Below are 19,239 nucleotides of genomic sequence, written 5' to 3'. Positions count from 1 at the left end.
AATTTCAGTGACCAAATGAAAAACTTTTGGCAAAATGTCACCAATTTGACAAAATGCATTGAGATCAATAGGAAAGGCCAATTAAAGGTGTTCTTTGAAGAATAGGCTTTACGTGGCCCTCGAGGGCTACAGAAGCTCATTTAAACTATTTCGGACCAGTGCTTGTGCCAAATGACTCTTTGCTAATTGGGAACATAGCATAAATAACAGAGGAACCCTTACTGAGTTATTGACGAAGGAGGGGTGCATGCTTTCCAAAATCTACAGGAGGCTACAGAATGTTTACGGAGATGACACAATTGATAAGAGCATATTCTTGTCATTGGTGACTCTTGTCAATGGTATATCTGGAAACATTCTGTAGACTTCTGTGGATGACAGACAGCCTGCATCCTTCCTTCATCAAGAACGAAATGATGCCATGTTGCTTATGCTTGGAATCCATTACTTACCTACAAAGGAAAATAAGAAGAGTTACAAAGGAGAAAGAGTAACTCCACCAACATGTCAACTTCAGTTACCAAATGGGAATATTTTGGCAAAATTTTACCATTTTGACAAAACGCACTGAGGTCAATAGGAAAGGTCAACGGGAAAGGTCAATGGGAAAGGTCAATGGGAAAGACCAATTAAAGGTGTTCTTTGGATGAATAGACTTTAAATGGCCCTAGAGGTCTACAGAAGGTCATTTGAAATGGTTCCTTGCTAACTTAAAATGGTTGCACCAAAAAATGGTTCCTTGCTAATTTAGAACCTGGCTTTCAACAAAAGCAACAGAGGAACTCTAATTGAGCTCTTGATGAAGGTGGGGTGCAGGCATTCCTACATCCACAGAAGGCAACAGAATGCTTACAGAGATTACTCCATTTACAAGAGTAATGTCTTATCATTGGTGACTCTTCTCATCATGGCGTCAGTTTTGTCGAAAAAGCCTGCACCCAACTCTCATCAAAAACTCAATAATGCTTCAGCTTGGAATCCATTATATACCTGCAATGAAAAAGAAAAAGAACAATTACTATAAAGCAACCTTTTTCCACCACCTTAACATTGAGGAACTGTTGAAACAACTTTGTGGTTTCATGGAAACCCTGCTAATAATTGCTCTATCTCCGGTAATGGTAAGTTAGTGGTATGGTCACTTGAAAAATGCTCCTTACTAGCAAAATTTCAGCCTGAACATTGGCTGTTTGCCTTTTGGGCGAACATCTGAATTGGCAGGGTGCTTGACCGTTTGTTTGGCCCACCGTACGCCCCACAATGCACTGCACGCTGTACGATACATTCTAAGCCCTGATTGGCTGTGAAGGCTTTGCACAGGTCTCTCTCAGAGCCATGATTGGAGAAAGTCATGATGATTGTGCCCAATCATGGCTCATTGCTCATAGACTCACCCTACACTATAAAAGGTTCCTTCCCAGAGGAACCATTTGCAGTGTGATGTTGGAGTGGAGATAGATAGAATATGCAGTTTTAATGCAGTATATTGAAGTGCGTCAGTGCAGTTTTACTGCAGTATATTGAAGTGCATCAGTGCAGTTTTACTGCAGTATATTGAAGTACATCAGTGCAGTTTTACTGCAGTATTGTAGTGCATCAGTGCCATTTGACTGAAGTATATTGATGTGCGTCAGTGCAGTTTTACTGCAGTATATTGAAGTGGGTCAGTGGAGTGTGTCTGTGCAGTGCAGTGTTTTACACCGCATTACATAACATTTAGTGCTGTATACAGTGCTGTATAACCCCCCTTTTTTTTTTTTTTGGTTGATGCCCGTTTTCTGTCAGCGACAGTCCTCAAGTTAAAGTGCACCAAACACTACTTTCCTTTGAATAAAGTGCATCCAATTACAAATTTCCCAGTCTCTATTACATTTCATAATTAGCCCCATCATGTCTTGGAGGCCCACAAGGAGAGGCAGACGTTCCTGTGACACTGTGAGGGGGCCAGCAGCGTCTGTGTCCACAGGCAAAGGTGGACGTGGTCCGTCCTCAGGCAGGGCATCATTCCCTCTGTTTAGTGATGTTGCCCGTGCCATCCAGCCACAGCATGCAAAGGAGGTGGTGGACTAGCTTACTAAACCATCCCTATCCTCCTCATCCTCTATGACCCAAGCAGAGACTAGTGCACAGTCCACCGCAGCTGCCAGAGTGGCTTATTCTGCTTCCTTGTCCACAGCTACTCCTGCCATAGCCCCAGCATCATGCATGAAGGAGTCAGCTGAATTATTTGAACACAGCATCAGCCACTTGCTTCTTGACGATGCACAGGCATTTCTTGATTCTGATGTTGGTTCTGAGGTTGAAGAAGGTAGGAATATGAGCCTACAGGGAGGGGAGAACACTGATAAACAACGAATTGGCAGTCATGTTCCCCCAGCCGCAGCATATTGCCAAGCTGGCTCCAGTGATTATGAGGATAGAGGGGATAATGATGATGAGGTCACTGACGCAACTTGGCTGCCAGATAGAGCAGAGGTGGAAAGTGAGGGTGAGGCAACCCCAACAAAGCAGGATGTCCTCCAGAAGCAGCCATCATGAAAGAGTAGAGAGCAGCCACCCTCTTTCATTCCATGTTGTAGCTGTTATCTCCCGGCCCACTTCCCACAGCTCAGCTGTTTGGGCCTTTTTTAGCACATGTGCAATTTGCAAACTTTGCTTCAAGCAGATCAAGCATGGCAAAAACACCAGCCATTTGGGTACCACATGCTTTGACAAGGCATTTAACCTCCCGCCACTCAGCCCCTTGGCAAAAGCACCTGAAAGCCACAGAAAAAGGACATAATTCTTCTCCTCACTCCTCACCTTTCATGTCTACCCCACTATACCTCATGTCCTCTCAGCAGCCTCCACTGACAGGGATGATTGTATAGTGAAGGGTGTCCCAGGTCCTTGCAGCACATCTGCCAGCAGCACACCACCACATCTGTAGACTATAACAGGCAAATATCTCTGCCCCATCTGCTGCAGTGAAAGAAAACTACAGTCCCTGCCACCCCCATGTCCAGCTTCTACCACCAACACCCAAAGCCCAATTTTTCTGCACCTGTTACTTCTATCCAAAGTGCACTAAATTGTGGCCTCATCATACAGACCCCCTCCTCAAGTCTTTGTTTATAAAATAAAGAAAGCTTGCAGGGAAAATGTCATTTTTTGGCTTTATAAATGCAATTATTGCTGCAGCAGCTTCTATACACCGTACAGATGTGCCACTTTACAGGCAGACTAATGTTTGGCCCCTCCTTCTTCCCCCCCCCCCCCACAGCCTTCTGGGACACACACAAGTCCCAGAAGAATGTAGGACCATTCAGAAAGTGCAGAACGACTCACACATGTGTAGTAGGAAACTGGCTGTTAAGTTGGAAGGCCCTTAGGTTGGAAGAATAGGCTCGGGTGCTGACATTGCTGGATCCCTGATAGGTAAGTGTCCTTATATTAAAAGTCAGCAGCTACAGTATTTGTTTTTTTTTGGGGGGGAGGGGAAGAGACTGGAGCTGCTCTTTAAGGAACCCATAGCAACATCTGGAGGAACCCTGGTTGAGAAAGGCTACTATAGAGGAAGAGTTACTCTACCAACTTAGGGAATTTGAATGACCTATGTAAGTTAAATAAAAAAGCTACAGCCACTTTTGCATTACTCTCATTGATCTGTGATGATATCTCAGAATTGTTACAGTTTCCTTTTTTCCTCGTTCCCAGTGCTGTTTCATAGGGTATAAGCTCTATACCAGATCTACTCTGTGATTCTACGAGGGATAAGGTTTCTCTGTGATCGGGATGCATAATATTCTGAAAGTGAAAGTAACAGCTGTGATCACATTGTTGTCCTCCCTCCCTCCTCTTCCCCCTGCTCCTTCCTGCTGACGTCATTGCCTTTCAGAGCCGCCCCTGAAACTGCGTCAACACAATTACATAAAGGTAAGCAGACTGGTCTGCTAACGTGGTCTATCGGGAAACCATCTGCAGTATAACATGGAAGAAGTTTTCTTAGGTTTTCTCCGATCGCCTGCCTCCCCGTAATCTGATTCTATAGAATTCAGCCTATTAGTTAATCAATGACATGTGGGTTGAACTGGATGGACCTGTGTCTTTTTTTCGACATGTGACATATAGCATTAACAATATCCATATTAGCTCATGTGGCAGCTATGGGGCCTGGGCTTAGAAGGGGCCCAAATAGGGGGGTTGTAATAGAAAATAATAGAGAACATAGAAAATCTGTGTGGATGTGAAGATAACACATATCCATCGCTGAATTATTAGGGTTTACAGTGGTTGCTGTTGACGCTGACCCTGTACTCTCTATTTATTTTTCTAGAAGAGCTAATATCAGAGATAAAGGAGGAGATTTCAGAATAATTGTTGCTAGTCGTAGATCCCCTTTTGCAAGCTGGTCAGTAAGGAGAATTTGTTGAGCTTTCTTTGTTGAGTACATTTATTGGCCTCTGAGCAGGGCCAGATTAACGTAGGGGCTATTGGAACTGCAGCTCCAGGCCCCCACCTTAATATAGGCCCAGTAGGGGCAGACTGACTATTCAGCTCAGGGCCAGTAGGGGGCCACATGAGAGGCTCTGGGCACCTCCTCCTGCAGCAGGGGAAATATGACATGTGGGGGTTTATCAGTCCGGTGGTGGGGGTGATTACAAGCACCAATCTCCCTCTTTGACTCTCCATGAAGCAGCTGAAAGCTGCTTATCCTCCTCTCTCTCCCGGGGCTTTCAGCTGCTTTCTTTGTGAGCCATAGAGGGAGATCAGTGCTTATACTTGCAACCCCACCCCTGCACCATTCACCCCAGACTGTCCATCAGATTCCCCCTGCTCTCTGGGTACTGATCCTTAATGATCAGTGACTGTGCTCATTCATACCTGAAGCCCTGAACCACAAAAATCCTCAGCACCAGGCCCACAATGTTCTTAATCCAGCCCTGCCTCTGAGCTTCTGGTCATCCTGGCCAGAACTGAAATTAACCATGGCTTTTAACAGATCCCCTTTTGCACACTGGTCAGTATGGAGAATTTGTTGAGCTTTTTTGTATTGAAGATTTATTGCCCTCGGAGCTTCTGGTTGTCCCGGCATGCACTGAAATTACCCATGGCTATTCACAGATCTGCTTTTGCAGGCTGGTTAGAGGGGGGAGTTTGTTGAGTTTTCTTCGTAGTGTACATTTATTGCCCTTGGAGCTTCTGGTCATCCTGGCCAGTATTAAAATTAACTATGGCTATTCTCTGATCCCCTTACTACATTACCAAAAGTATTGGGACACCTGCCTTTACACACACATGAACTTTAATGGCATCCCAGTCTTAGTCCGTAGGGTTCAATATTGAGTTGGCCCACCCTTTGCAGCTATAACAGCTTCATCTCTTCTGGTAAGGCTGTCCACAAGGTTTAGGCACAGCCCCCATGCACCGAACTCGGCACCACCCATTTTGACAGGAACGGGCATGCGCAAAACCAGGTCTCGTCTTCCTCCATAGTCTGCGCATGCGCAGAACTGACCTGGGCGCTGGCAGGAGCCAAAGCTGCAGCCTGGAAGGCAGAGCGCCATAGGCCGGAAGACACTAGAGCCAGGAAAAAAGAAACAGACAAACACACAAAAACTGCTGCCATGGATTTACATGCCTGGATCCAGGAAGACGCTGGTGCACAGGTCCAGGGCGTTTATGGCCACCCGTTAATAGCTAGGTAATAACACCGGACTGCCACTTTGCCTGCCGATGGCAAGGTTTAAGCTCTTCATGACTACCCCATCCATCGCCCTTCTACACCCCACTAATGGGGACTGCTGATGGAGTCTCAACACAACACGCCTTCCGGGGTACAGCTTGCTCAATCGTGGACACTTATCCAACGTAAGACTTCAACTATTTTGGTCCTCAGGAGGAGGACAAAAAAGGAACGCGGCCTCTGGCTTGGAGCAAACATTTATGGAAGTGGGGGTCCTATAGGGTAGGAGAGGAAGTGCCATGCCGTCTGTCAGGAAGTTGTTTTTTACATATGTGCAAAAAAGGCTCTGGCAGTGAAAGGGTTTATTTACACATCTCTGTTGAATGGCAGGCAGGTGCGGGAAGGTAAATTGCTGGGCGTGGGGAATGATCAGAGTTTGACCAGGAAGTACCAGGAATAACAAAGCACTGGGTGTCCTCCAACACCAGATTTTAAAGGAGGATAAATTACGCAGGTAACATTATTAGTTTTTACTATCTGGGGAGACACCATGTCGTAACACCATGTTACAGATACGGGGGAATTTGGATATTGACTGTAAAAAAAACTCAAACAATAAAAAGGCAGAGCAGCAAAGCAGCTACAGTCCAGATGGACTAAAGCTGGATACACACTATAAAACTTTTGTTGGTATATTTACTTTAGATTTACCTTCAACTATGTAGTGGAAGAGCCTGCCTGATTGCATACAAATTGATAGTGTTCAGGTTTGACCTCATATTATATGGTTTTGGTAAATCTAAAGAAAAAAATCTAAAGACAATTACATAGTGTGTATGGCCCATTAGTCTATAGCAATATGTTGTATTTATACCATCGCAATCCTTATATATACTTTGAGGCATTGAAGGGGTTTACGGGGTATGGCTGAAGCTACAGTATCTCACAAAAGTGAGCACACCCCTCACATTTTTGTAAATATTTTATTCTATCTTTTCATGTGACAACACTGAAGAAATGACACTTTGCTACAATGTAAAGTAGTGAGTGTACAGCTTGTATAACAGTGTAAATTTGCTGTCCCCTCAAAATAACTCAACACACAGCCATTAATGTCTAAACCGCTGGCAACAAAAGTGAGTACACCCCTAAGTTAAAATGTCCAAGTTGGGCTCAAAGTGTCAATATTTTGTGTGGCCACCATTATTTTCCAGCACTGCCTTAACCCTCTTGGGCATGGAGTTCACAGGTTGCCACTGGAGTCCTCTTCCACTCCTCCATGATGACATCACAGAGCTGGTGGATGTTAGAGACCTTGCGCTCCCCCAACTTCCGTTTGAGGATGCCCCACAGATGCTCAATAGGGTTTAAGTCTGGAGACATGCTTGGCCAGTCCATCACCTTTACCCTCAGCTTCTTTAGGAAGGCAGTGGTCATCTTGGAGGTGTGTTTGGGTAGTTATCATGTTGGAATACTGAGCTGCGGCCCAGTCTCTGAAGGGAGGGGATCATGCTCTGCTTCAGTATGTCACAGTACATGTTGGCATTCATGGTTCCCTCAATGAACTGTAGCTCCCCAGTGCTGTCAGCAATTATGCAGCCTCAGACCATGACACTCCCACCACCATGATTGACTGTTGGCAAGCCACCCTTGTCTTTGCACTCCTCACCTGGTTGCCGCCACACACGCTTGACACAATCTGAACCAAATAAGTTTATCTTGGTCTCATCCGACCACAGGAGACGGTTCCAGTAATCCATGTCCTTAGTCTGCTTGTCTTCAGCAAACTGTTTGCAGGCTTTCTTGTGCATCATCTTTAGAAGAGGCTTCCTTCTGTGATGACAGCCATGCAGACCAATTTGATGCAGTGTGCGGCATATGGTCTGAGCACTGACAGGCTGACCCCCCACCCCTTCAACCTCTGCAGCAATGCTGGCAGCACTCATACGTCTATTTTCCAAAGACAACCTCTAGATATGACGCTGAGCACGTGAACTCAACTTCTTTGGTGGACCATGGCGAGGCCTGTTCTGAGTGGAAACTGTCCTGTTAAACCGCTGTATGGTCTTAGCCACCGTGCTGCAGCTCAGTTTTAGGGTCTTGGCAATCTTCTTATAGTCTAGGCCATCTTTATGTAGAGCAACAATTCTTTTTTTCAGATCCTCAGAGAGTTATTTGCCATGAGGTGCCATGTTGAACTTCCAGTGACCAGTATGAGAGAGTGAGAGCGATAACACCAAATCTAACATACCTGCTCCCCATTCACACCTGAGACCTTGTAACACTAACGAGTCACATGACACCGGAGAGGGAAAATGGCTGATTGGGCCCAATTTGGACATTTTGACTTAGTGATGTACTCACTTTTGTTGCCAGGGCTTTAGACATTAATGGCTGTGTGTTGAGTTATTTTGAGGGGACATCAAATTTACACTGTTATACAAGCTGTACACTCACTACTTTATATTGTAGCAAAGTGTCATTTCTTCAGTGTTGTCACATTAGAAAATATAATAAAAAATTTACAAAAATGTGAGAGGTGTACTCACTTTTATGAGATAATATATATATATATATATTGTTTGGGGGTTATAATTATTTTGTTATAATGATGTCCTATCCATGACAATCTGGAGAGGCACTGGAGGGAAGCTCAGATGCATGAGCCAACGGGGTCCTGTCTATGGTGACGGAAAGTAAATAGAGTTTACAGCAAGCAACAATGTAAAAATAAATGTGGATTTATAACAAGAGGACACTTTTGATTACGCTAGGCTTCTCTGAACAGTTTTTGAACCAGTAACCAAGGGGAAGGCCAGAACTGAGACCCTGTAGGAGTAGTCTCAGAGAAAGAGCTACTGCTGCCCCCTCAGAAGTAGAACAGCACGCAGTTACTAGATTCTTGAGCTTGGATCAGTACTCACAATTTTCCAAGGTAGCTGCACACCTCCCAGCTCCCGACAGGCAGTCTTCAGTGAGTCCTACAGACCCAAATCCGTAGCTCCAGAAGTAAACAGAAATAGGCCACTCAGTTCTCCTATAGCAGGGACCTCAGTGGACTTCAGCAGGACTTAAGGGGGGCAGCAGCTCCTGAGGCTGGAACCTTCTGCAGCAGAACTAGACCCAGGCTGCTCCAGACCCCAGACTATTTATGGTCTCCTCTAGCCACCTACTGGGCACACCTCCCCATGCATTCGCTGAAGCATACTAAATATTCAGGCTGTCTGTTTGACTTTCCCAGCACCTCTATGTTCTAGAAGACTCCAGAATGCAAACAATCAAACTTGCAGTCTGTGAAATCTAGAACAGCCCAGAGAAATCAATAGCTGCTCCAATGACTACAGAAAGCCAAAAAATAAATGTACCTATCATCTCATACTAAGAGTGTGCTACACCTAAATTATACACATTTATATTTTTGTTTTTAAGGTTGGTTTACCATTTTGCTCTGCAAGAATAAAAGATGGGTCAGATGCCTGCAAGATACAGTAATGGTAGGTCTTACAATAATATATACATAAAAAAAAGCTTCTACATTTCATCTTTATGTTTAGCCTATGTTGATCATTGTTAAGAGCTATAGTTAGCGAACCAGTGATTCTTCTGATTCTTCCATATTTTTGTTATTGTATTACATTCAAAAATTGTGACCACTAAATAGAGATTAGCTCTTAACTCAGCCTTATTCAACCTCAATGCTAAACACCTGTAAGCCACTAGAGGCAGCAAAGACACAATTTCCTCTGATTCTGCCTTTCTCCTTATCAGCTGCTGATATAAGATCTCATCCATGCAGGGAGTAAATGACTGGGTGACAGTAAATGACTGGGTGGCCATGCATTATACAACTTTCTTGTACAATTTTCCTTTAAATTTACCACAAACCATGTATTATGAAGTCAAACCTAAACAACACTTTTAATTTTCATCCAATCAAGAAGGCCATTGCACTATATAGTTGAAGGTAAATCTAAAGGAAATTCCACATTAAAAATCATATAATGTATGGTCAGCTTAGGCTCCATTCACACCTGAGAGTTTTGTTTGGCTACAATGCTCAAGATGCAGAGTCCTATGATTCTCAATACCTGTGTTCACACCTGAGTGTTGTATCACTAGTCACCTGTTGGTGAAGCTCCAAAAAATACTTCTTTGGGGCAAAATCAGGCATTTAGTAGAACTGATGCACTCAGAATCTGGTACAGTTGTACATGGTAGCCAATCAGCTTCTAACTTCAGCTTGTTCAATTAGGCTTTGGCAATAAAATCTGGAAGTTGATTGGTTTCTATGCAGAGTTGCACCAGATTTTGCATTCTGTGGCCCATAGACACAGGCCTAATATGCCTAATGGTAAATCTGGCCTTTGCTACAATGAGACACAAGACTACAATTCTCTATTAAGTCCTACTTATGTTGGTACTGCAGCATTTGCAGTATCTTTAGAAGTTAAAGAAAAAAAACTTTCATTCTGTCCATTTTTTTTATCCAGGCGCACAGGAAGAGTTCCATCAGCTGCTGTCTCAGTATGACTTCAATGAACTTAAACTAATCTACGAGTATTTTAAAAATGACCTGATCTACATTGTGGCATCCGCCTCTGAATTCAAAGAGCTGCTGGAGTACATGGCCTCTCGGAATATCATTAATAAGGAGGTAACTAGAAAAATGTGCAGACTTTTACAGCAATCAAAGCTAGGAGAAGAGTCAACAACAACTATCAGCAAAAGAAAATATTTAGAGAAAAAATACAACTATGACAAATAAGTCCCAGAGCACTATGAGGTTTCTAAAGAGAGAACAGCAGAAGCTGCTTTCTTTCAGACTCTCTGTCTCTTTATCACAAGTTAAATACAGAATGGTCTAAGTGCCGGCTCACACTACCACGGCACGACTTCGGGGGCGAAGAATGTTATATTCTGTGTATGTCTCTACATCACATGTGTCAAACACAAAACCTGCCAGGCCATTTAATGTGGCCCTCACACCTTTCTTGCAGCTGTGGCACCCCCCTCATCTCCACCCCACCTTGTCTCAGCAGCGAGCAGCAGAAAGGAAGGACAGAACTCCTCTGCCAGATCATGTGCTTCTCCGTGCAGCTGTGAAAGTGGCTTGTCTGCACACATCCCCCCCCCCCCCCATCCCAGTAAGAGTCAACAGAGAGGAGGACAGAACTGCTCTGCCAGATCCTGTGCTTCTCTGTGCAGCCGTGGTATTAGCCCTTCTCTGAACCCCCCCCCCCCCTCATTGTAGCAAGAGTCAACAGTGAGGAGGAAGGAACTCCTCTGCCAGATCCTGTGCCCCTCCATTCCAGCAGGAGGCAACAGGGAGGAGGACAAAACATCTCCTACAGAACCTGCGCCTCTTAGTGCAGCACCCCCTCATCTTTGCCTCGCCTTTTAGCATTCATCAGACTCCAGCAGCTGACTCCAGTCCTCCTTTGGTCCTCCTCGAGACTCTTTGGGGGACTCTTGACCTTTAATGGTGGGGGGCTCTTGACATCTGATGTAGGGGGCAGGTGGGGTTCTCTGGACATCTAATCTTACAGATTCAACCTTTGAGGGCAACCATAATGTTGATGCAGCCAGCGATGAAATTGAGTTTGACACCCCTGCTCTACATGAATCTCCAGTTAAGCCATCTGAACATAACCGGCTGGGTGGAGGGTGGAGTCTATTTGGGACGATAAAACCAATTATATTCACAAATATTTTGCTTCTGTTTATTTTCCCTGAAATCAGTAACATTGTATTCTAGTTATATCTCCAAATGAGGAGCGACCTGGGACCCTTTATGTTCTCCGAGCAGCTGGTACAAGATATTCTGGACGCTGGAAAAGAGGCCATCATGGGGTTCTTGGAAGGCATCTACGATCTACAGTTTTTTAATTGTCCTGCCCATTTGTATGCACTGCGTGACGAATTGGATAAATTCGGTAACTAGAATGTGAAATTCTGTATGTTGAATTTGTATATATATTGACCTATATTCAGGGTTCATACACATTTTTACCAATACAATTCCATGACTTTTCCATGACTTCACGTAAAAATTCATGACCTATAGTTTCATGAAATGTTTATGTATACATGTTAAATAAGAAGAAAATCCATGTCACACCCAGCATTTTTTACTAAAATAAATCACAATCTTTGTAGTGTACAGTACCTCTGCAGTTAGGGTTTCGTTTCTGGATACAGCGACTCAAAATGGTCCCTTGTTTTACAGTGGATGAGATGGAAGCACCGCTGCCGCAGCTGGGAGCCGGTGTCACTTCAGGCGCACGGGTGAAAAAGCCAGCGATCGGATTGGAAGCTGTCGAGCACGCAGCTAAAGACTGGTGCTTTGCACCTTCAGCGTGGCTAGACAGCGCTGCCTCGCCCATGTTCGAAATGTGAAACGTTTTACGACACAGTGTACATTTAGCACGTCCCGGGTCCTGATCTTTCTCCAGCCACCTCTCATACTTTTCATCATGAAGGCATACATTTTAAAGCTGTATTTCCCTGGCATTGCTACCCTGTGAACACACTAAGTTTAGCTGAAACTGTGTCACCCCCATAAAGTTAACTTGTAATTTGACCAATATACTGTAACTGGAGAAAGAAGATTAATGGCCGCTCCTGCTTGGGGATAAAGCTTCAGTTCAGGCAGTCATGATGGAGGTGCACCCGGACTGGTATGGATGGCACAGTCAGATGCACAAAATGAGGCGCTTACTCTTTAGGGCCAAGCCACAGTCATGATGGAGGTGCAGATGCACAAATGCTGCGCTTACTCTTGTCTATACTCAGAGGTCAAGTCCTGGGACAAAAAGTGTGGGGCTGTGGACATGATACAGGAGGTGGTCAGGGGCTGTGGACATGATACAGAAGATGGTCAAAGGCTGCAGACATGGTACAGGAGATGGTCAAAGGCTGCAGACATGGTACAGGAGATGGTCAGAGACTGTGGACATTATACAAGAGATGGTCAGAGACTGCGGACATGATACAGGAGATGGTCAGAGACTGCAGACATGATACAGGAGATGGTCAGAGACTGCAGACATGATACAGAAGATGGTCAGAGACTGCGGACATGATACAGGAGATGGTCAGAGACTGCGGACCGGACATGATACAGGAGATGGTCAGAGACTGCGGACATGATACAAGAGATGGTCAGAGACTGCGGACATGATACAAGAGATGGTCAGAGACTGCGGACATGATACAAGAGATGGTCAGAGACTGCGGACATGATACAAGAGATGGTCAGATACTGCAGACATGATACAAGAGAAGGTCAAGAACTGCGGACATGATAGAAGATAGAAGAGCACTAGGGGACCGGAGAGCAGAGGGGAAGCAGAGAACACTGGAGGAGCTGAATGGCACGGAGGGGGGGGGGGACTGGAGAGAATTAAGGGGGGGTTTGGAAAGCATTGCAGGGGAGTTGGAAGGCGCGGAGGGGGCGGAAGCAGGGAAAACCAGGGGGATGGAGAGCACAGGGGGAGGGGGGGGGGGAACTGGAGAGCACTGTCTGGGGGGGAACTGGAAATCACTGAGGGGGGGGGAGCCAGGGAGCACAGGGGGGTGGAGAGCACTGGGGGAGCCCATCGAGCATGGGGGGGGAGATGAAAAGCACTGTGGGGAGCTGAAGAGCACTGGGGGCTAAGAGCACGGGGGGGGGGGCTAAAGAACACTGGGGGGGCTAAAGAGCACTGAGGGGGGGTTTAATAGCACTGAGAGGGGAGGGTTAATAGCACTGAGGGGCTAAAGAGCACTGAGGGGGGCCAGCAAAGGAAGTTGTATAGGAGGGGGATGGGGCAGCTGCATATAGATTAACTGAACTTTCCATATTCCTCCTGCAGCCGCTGAGAGGAGTAACAAGCATTCAGCGACAGCAGGAGGAATATGAAAAGTTCAATTAATCTCTATGCAGCTGTCCCATCCCATCCCCCTCCTATCCAGTACACAAAACAAGGCTGCTCAGACACTCTCACTGACCTTCTTCCTGCCGCTGCAGCTGCCTTCTTCACATGGAGATGCGGGCGGCCCGGCGGACACCGGCCTGACACCCCCCAGTGCGGCGATGCGGGCGGCCCGGCTGACATCCCCCAGTGCGCGACCACTCCCCCCCCTCTCCCTCCCCGCTGGTACGCCCCTGGGAGCGGGGACAGTAAGTGCACTATTTCTTGGTTTCAGGTTTAGGCGGATCAATCCGCCGCAGAGTTCCTAACCTGTCACGGTCTTTTCATATTGAAGAGGCCAGTGACCAGGCTTCAGCTGTGCAGCGCGCTGCGGCCGATTAATCCGCCTAAACCGGAAACAGAGAAAATAGTCCACTTACTGTCCCCCGCTCCCACAGAATACAGGGGGCCCGGAGACATTTTCTAAATTAAATAATTGCACAAAATTCCATGACTTTTCCAAAACTTAGTGGGGTTTACTCATTTTCCATACCTTTTCCAGGCCTGGAAAGTGTCATGTCAAAATCCCATGACTTTTCCAGGATTTTCATGACCGTATGAACCCTGTATATTATAAAAAAATGCTTTGGATAGAAGAAATTGTATGTTTTTTTTAATAGCAATGTAAAAGAGAGGTGAGGATGACCTAGATCAGTGTTGGCGAACCTAGGCACCCCAGATGTTTTGGAACTACATTTCCCATGATGCTCAACTGCACTGCAGAATGCATGAGCATCATCGGAAATTAAGTTCCAAAACATCTGGGGTGCCAAGGTTCACCATCACTGACCTAGATATAATTCAGGACCTACCCGAAGACCCCTCCTCTCTTGGTGACGTCTAATATTAAAAAAAAAAAAAAAAAGAAGTGTTACAGTTACATTATAGAAGCTACATTTGTGAGACATAGGGCACTGTGTCCAGAGATAACGTAGCTGAAAAAATAAAGCTTTGTATAAAACCAAGTGAAACATAGATGAACATATAAAATCTAGGTATGCGCCAAAGTTGATACTCAAATATCGATGAAAGTTGACCACTCCAATTTGTGCCCTTCTTCTTTCTTCTCTGAAGGGTCCATGAGTGTTTCTGCTTGTAGGTATATGGTGGTATATATAGCACTGGGATGAATAGTTCACACTATTAGCTTTTGTGCTATTCTGTTTATCTCTACACTTGTTCTAACAATGCTACACTTGAAGGGCTCTCCTACATTCTTCTCCCCGTATTTCTTTTTTATGTAAGTCGCTCATCTATGGCAAAGCCAAGAGACTTATTAATTGGTAAAATACTGATAACTTGGTGTCTCTATCTGTGATTTCTATTGGTTTAGGGGACAGTCTGATGCAACGGATATTACTGGACCGGAATGGACACCTTCTGACTCCAGGGCTGAAAGGTAAATGTTAGGGATTGTTCGATGATTGGGAAGCTATTGCATGGTGTACGGCTACTTGTGGTTAAAGACAGCGCCCTAACAGTGAGAGGCAATGGGTAATGTAGGCATCCTGTGTGATGTACCACATAAACACCTACTTCTGTCGTTCACAACCTTCCAACATAGAAAAAGAAGACACACTCCATTATAAAAGCCTAATATAAAAATGTAAAAAAGTACCGCTTAAACGCACTCCCCGTGCCTAGGATTTAGTGTATATTAAATGTGTAAAATTAATTAAATAATATCTATAATTTAGTGACAAATCATTAAAATAAAATAAAATACAGCAGCAGCAGTAGTGTGGGAAATCGTGAAAAGAAAAATAGTCCTAATATTAGGACTATCTACAGCGCTTGCTAAAACAGTGTAAAAATTTAAAAAATTATAAAAAATTATTATATGCAATATTCTTACAAATATAAGTGAAAATGTGCAAAATATTGTGCCAATTAATTTATCAAAAATTAATCAATTCATAAATGTATCAATAAAAATCCATCTCAAAAAGTGCAAAATCATAAAGGTCATAAAACCAATGTTCAGTGTTTGTTCCTTTTCCTGGGAACTTTGCAAGTGCTCACAAAATTCAATGAGTGACTAATAAAGTGCAGGTGCTGGGTGCCTTCTTCCCGTGCAGCAATTTATAAATTGGGTGACTTACCGAATATAGTGGGCCTCGTATACCTTACAGCAGCCCTCAAATTTTTCACTCGCCTGCTCGCATTTTGGGAGTGAAAAATGACTGAATGCGAGCAAGGAGAGGAAGAAACAGAACGTGCAGGGGTGGGCAGTGTCCATATCTGTGATGAGGGGGGGGGGGCGCACTAGGAGCTTCTGCCTTCACCTGCCTGACAGGAGTGAATGTCATTCTCTCTCCTGTTATTGCAGCAGCACAATGCATGATTTCTGGACTCCTCCGTTCCAGCCACTTATCTCTCCTGCAGCCTTAATCACTTCTCTCCTTCCAAGCTCCCCTCCCCTGTTGGTTTGTTCTACTTGGCCAGGTTACTTTCACTTTCTCCTCCACTTGTCTTTATCTTCCCTGCACAATAGTAAGTCAGCAGCAATTCTTGTACTCCTCTGTTCACATTAACCCTTCATCTACTTCTATCTTTCAGCTGTCCCCTCCATAAATCTGTACTGTATGTCCTGCAGCCTCTGGTCCCAGCTCTGAGCATTCCAAGTAGCCATTTAGCTGACCCTGTCCTGTCCCAAAATACAGCCTTAGCACTTTCTCTACAGCCCTTCACTCTGCTCTTCATTAACATATATTATTACAACCCAGCCCCCCCCCCCCCCCCCTATTCACTCTCTTATCCCTAATAACTGGTGAACTGTGGTTTGGCCAGTGTAATTGTATATGTGCGTTTTACCTGGATTTTAGGTGCATTTCTATTGAATTTCTATTACAAAGTGCGTTTTCATGAAAGCGCTTTAAAGTCCTGCACGCTGCATCTTTGATGCGGCTTCAGAAAATGCACTGTGTAATAGAATTCAATGGAAATGCACCTAAAATCCAGGTAAAACGCACATACAATCACACTGTTGTTATTAATATTTATTTGTGCAACTTCTGCAGTCATGCAAAAACATTTAACAGTGTAATTTTCTAAAATAATTTTTTGAGGGCGCATTTAGGGGCGGGGCAGGGTAGGGGTTAGGTGGGGCAAGTAGTGGCGAGTAACCCTTAAGGCCTGGCTAGTAGCTCAGGACTTGAAATTTTGAACCCTGCCTTACAGTATTGAGACCAATCTCACTTGTTGGTAAGTCCCCTTTAAGGTCCTCCTGTGTCGATGGTGGTTTTCTTCCTTACCATTCCATAGGGCAGCTCATGATGTTGGATTTGGAAAAAAGATATAAGGCTCCAGATAGTATAATATTGTTTATAAAGCGGTTTATTCCAATAAAAAGTATACCAGCTACCAATTTAGTCAGATCCCGCAAGAATCCCACTATGGTAGTGTCCGTGACAATCAAAAAATACCATGCAGAGTGGCGAGCGGAGGTAATTCCGGCTTACGTTCCAAATGGGTTTGGCACACCTACAACACTGAGAGCCATCATGGGCACAAGGTAGACCTTTCAAAATCCTCTCTTCACGTTCTTCTAAACAGCTTCTAAACACTGGCCAAAAAATAAAAAATAAATAATATAATTTGCCAATGCAGGGCAAGGCAACAGGTTGACTTAAATGCCACCACCACAACTTCTTCAGGTTCCAAGTTCCTCTGTGTGTTGCGTTTAATTCTTTGAGTGTTTGGGTGGACACTTCTCAAATTAATGCTGCTGGATACAATGGGAACAAGAATACTATTGTTTTATGATGGGCAAATATCAGTTAGATGTGTCCATTGTTTTTACAGGAATTCTGTTTAGACTGTGCATTCAGGTAACCAATGGTAAACATAACTTGACCTTTTGATGTAGTTGACCTATGGCATGTATGATACAATAGTGCCATCTAGAGGTTGAATTGGTAAATACACTGCTCAAAAAAAAAATGTAAGGAATACTTTGAAAACACATCAGATCTCAATGGGGAAAAATATCATGCTGGATATCTATACTGATATTGACTGGGTAATGTGTTAGGATCTATACTGGTATGGACTGGGTAATGTGTTAGGATCTGTACTGGTATGGACTGGGTAATGTATTAGGATCTATACTGGTATGGACTGGGTAATGTGTTAGGATCTATACTGGTATGGACTGGGTAATGCATTAGGATCTATACTGGTATGGACTGGGTAATGTGTTAGGATCGAAAGGATGCCACATCATTTGATGGAAATGAGAATTATCACTCTACAGAGGGCTGAATTCAAAGACACCCCAAAAATCAAAGGGAAAAAATGATGCAGCAGGTTTGTCCATTTTGCTGAAATTTCATTGCAGCAACTCAGAATGGTCCTCAGTAGTTTGTATGGCCCCCACGTGCTTGTATGCATGCCTGAAAACGTCGGGGGATGCTCCTAATGAGACGACGGATGGTGTCCTGGGGTATTTCCTCCAAGCTCTGGACCAGGGCATCACTGAGCTCCTGAACAGACTGAGGTGCAACCTAGCGGCATTGGATGGACCGAAACATAATGTCCCAGAGGTTTTCTTTCAGATTTAGGTCAGGCCAGCATGGGGGCCATTCTATGGTATCAATTCCTTCATCCTCCAGGAACTGGCTGCATACTCTCACCACATGAGGCCGGGCATTTTTGTGCACCGGGAGAAACCCAGGACCCACTGCACCAGCATAGGGTCTGACAATGGGTCCAAGGATTTCATCCTGATACCTAATGGCAGACAGGGTGCCATTGTCTAGCCTGTAAAGGTCTGTGCATCCCTCCATGGGTATGCCTCCCCAGACCATGAATGACCCACCACCAAACCGGTCATGCTGAACGATGTTACAGGCAGCATAACTTTCTCAACGGCTTCTCCAGACCCTTTCACCTCTGTCACATGTGCTCAGGGTGAACCTGCTCTCATCTGTGAAAAGCACAGGGTGCCAGTGGCGGACCTGACAATTCTGGTGTTCAATGGCAAATGCTAATCGAGCTCCATGGTGGCTGGCAGTGAGCACAGGGCCCACTAGAGGACGTCAGGCTCTCAGGCCACCCCATCATTAAGTCTGTTTTAGATTTTTTGATCAGAGACATTTACACCAGTGGCCTACTGGAGGTCATTTTGTAGGGCTATGGCAGTGCTTATGCTGTTGCTCCTTGCACAAAGGCGCAGATATCCATCCTTACTGATGGATTAAGGACCTTCTATGGGCCTGTCCAGCTCTCCTAGAGTAACTGCCTGTTTCCTGGAATCTCCTCTATGCTCTTGAGACTGTGCTGGGAGACACAGCAAACCTTCCAGCAATGGTACGTATTGATGTGCCACCCTGGAGGAGTTGGATTGCCTGTGCAACCTCTATAGGGTCTAGGTATCGCCTGAGCCAGTAGACTCACTGACCTTAGCCAAATGCAAAACTAGTAAAAAACAGTCAGAAAAGACTAGGGAAAAGAGTAGGGAAAAAAATGTCAGTGGCCTAAACTTGTAAACCACTGCTGTTTTGGAGGTCGTCTCATCGTTGCCCATCTAGTACACCTGTTGTTTATTTCATTAACACCAAAGCAGCTGAAACTGATTAACAACCCCCTCTTCTACTTAACTGAACAGATCAATATCGCATT

At 44.8% G+C, this 19,239-nt stretch overlaps 1 protein-coding gene across 1 annotated transcript in view; it reads left to right on the top strand.

The window, feature by feature from the left end:
- The window catches only part of LOC309569087 (NACHT, LRR and PYD domains-containing protein 6-like), a 179,654-nt gene that overhangs the window by 144,371 nt on the left and 16,044 nt on the right, over positions 1–19,239 (top strand). Inside the window, exons 10-14 of the mRNA XM_082274851.1 lie at positions 365–490; positions 752–875; positions 10,156–10,319; positions 11,421–11,598; positions 14,951–15,016. Coding sequence (XP_082130977.1) covers positions 365–490; positions 752–875; positions 10,156–10,319; positions 11,421–11,598; positions 14,951–15,016 — 658 coding nt within the window. The remainder of the gene's footprint in view (positions 1–364; positions 491–751; positions 876–10,155; positions 10,320–11,420; positions 11,599–14,950; positions 15,017–19,239) is intronic.

The sequence above is a fragment of the Pelophylax lessonae genome, assembly GCF_965119305.1.
Source record: "Pelophylax lessonae genome assembly, chromosome: 13".
Taxonomy (NCBI): domain Eukaryota; kingdom Metazoa; phylum Chordata; class Amphibia; order Anura; family Ranidae; genus Pelophylax; species Pelophylax lessonae.
Note: the sequence above shows the minus strand (reverse complement) of the source record. Positions and strands in the feature narration are given on the sequence as shown.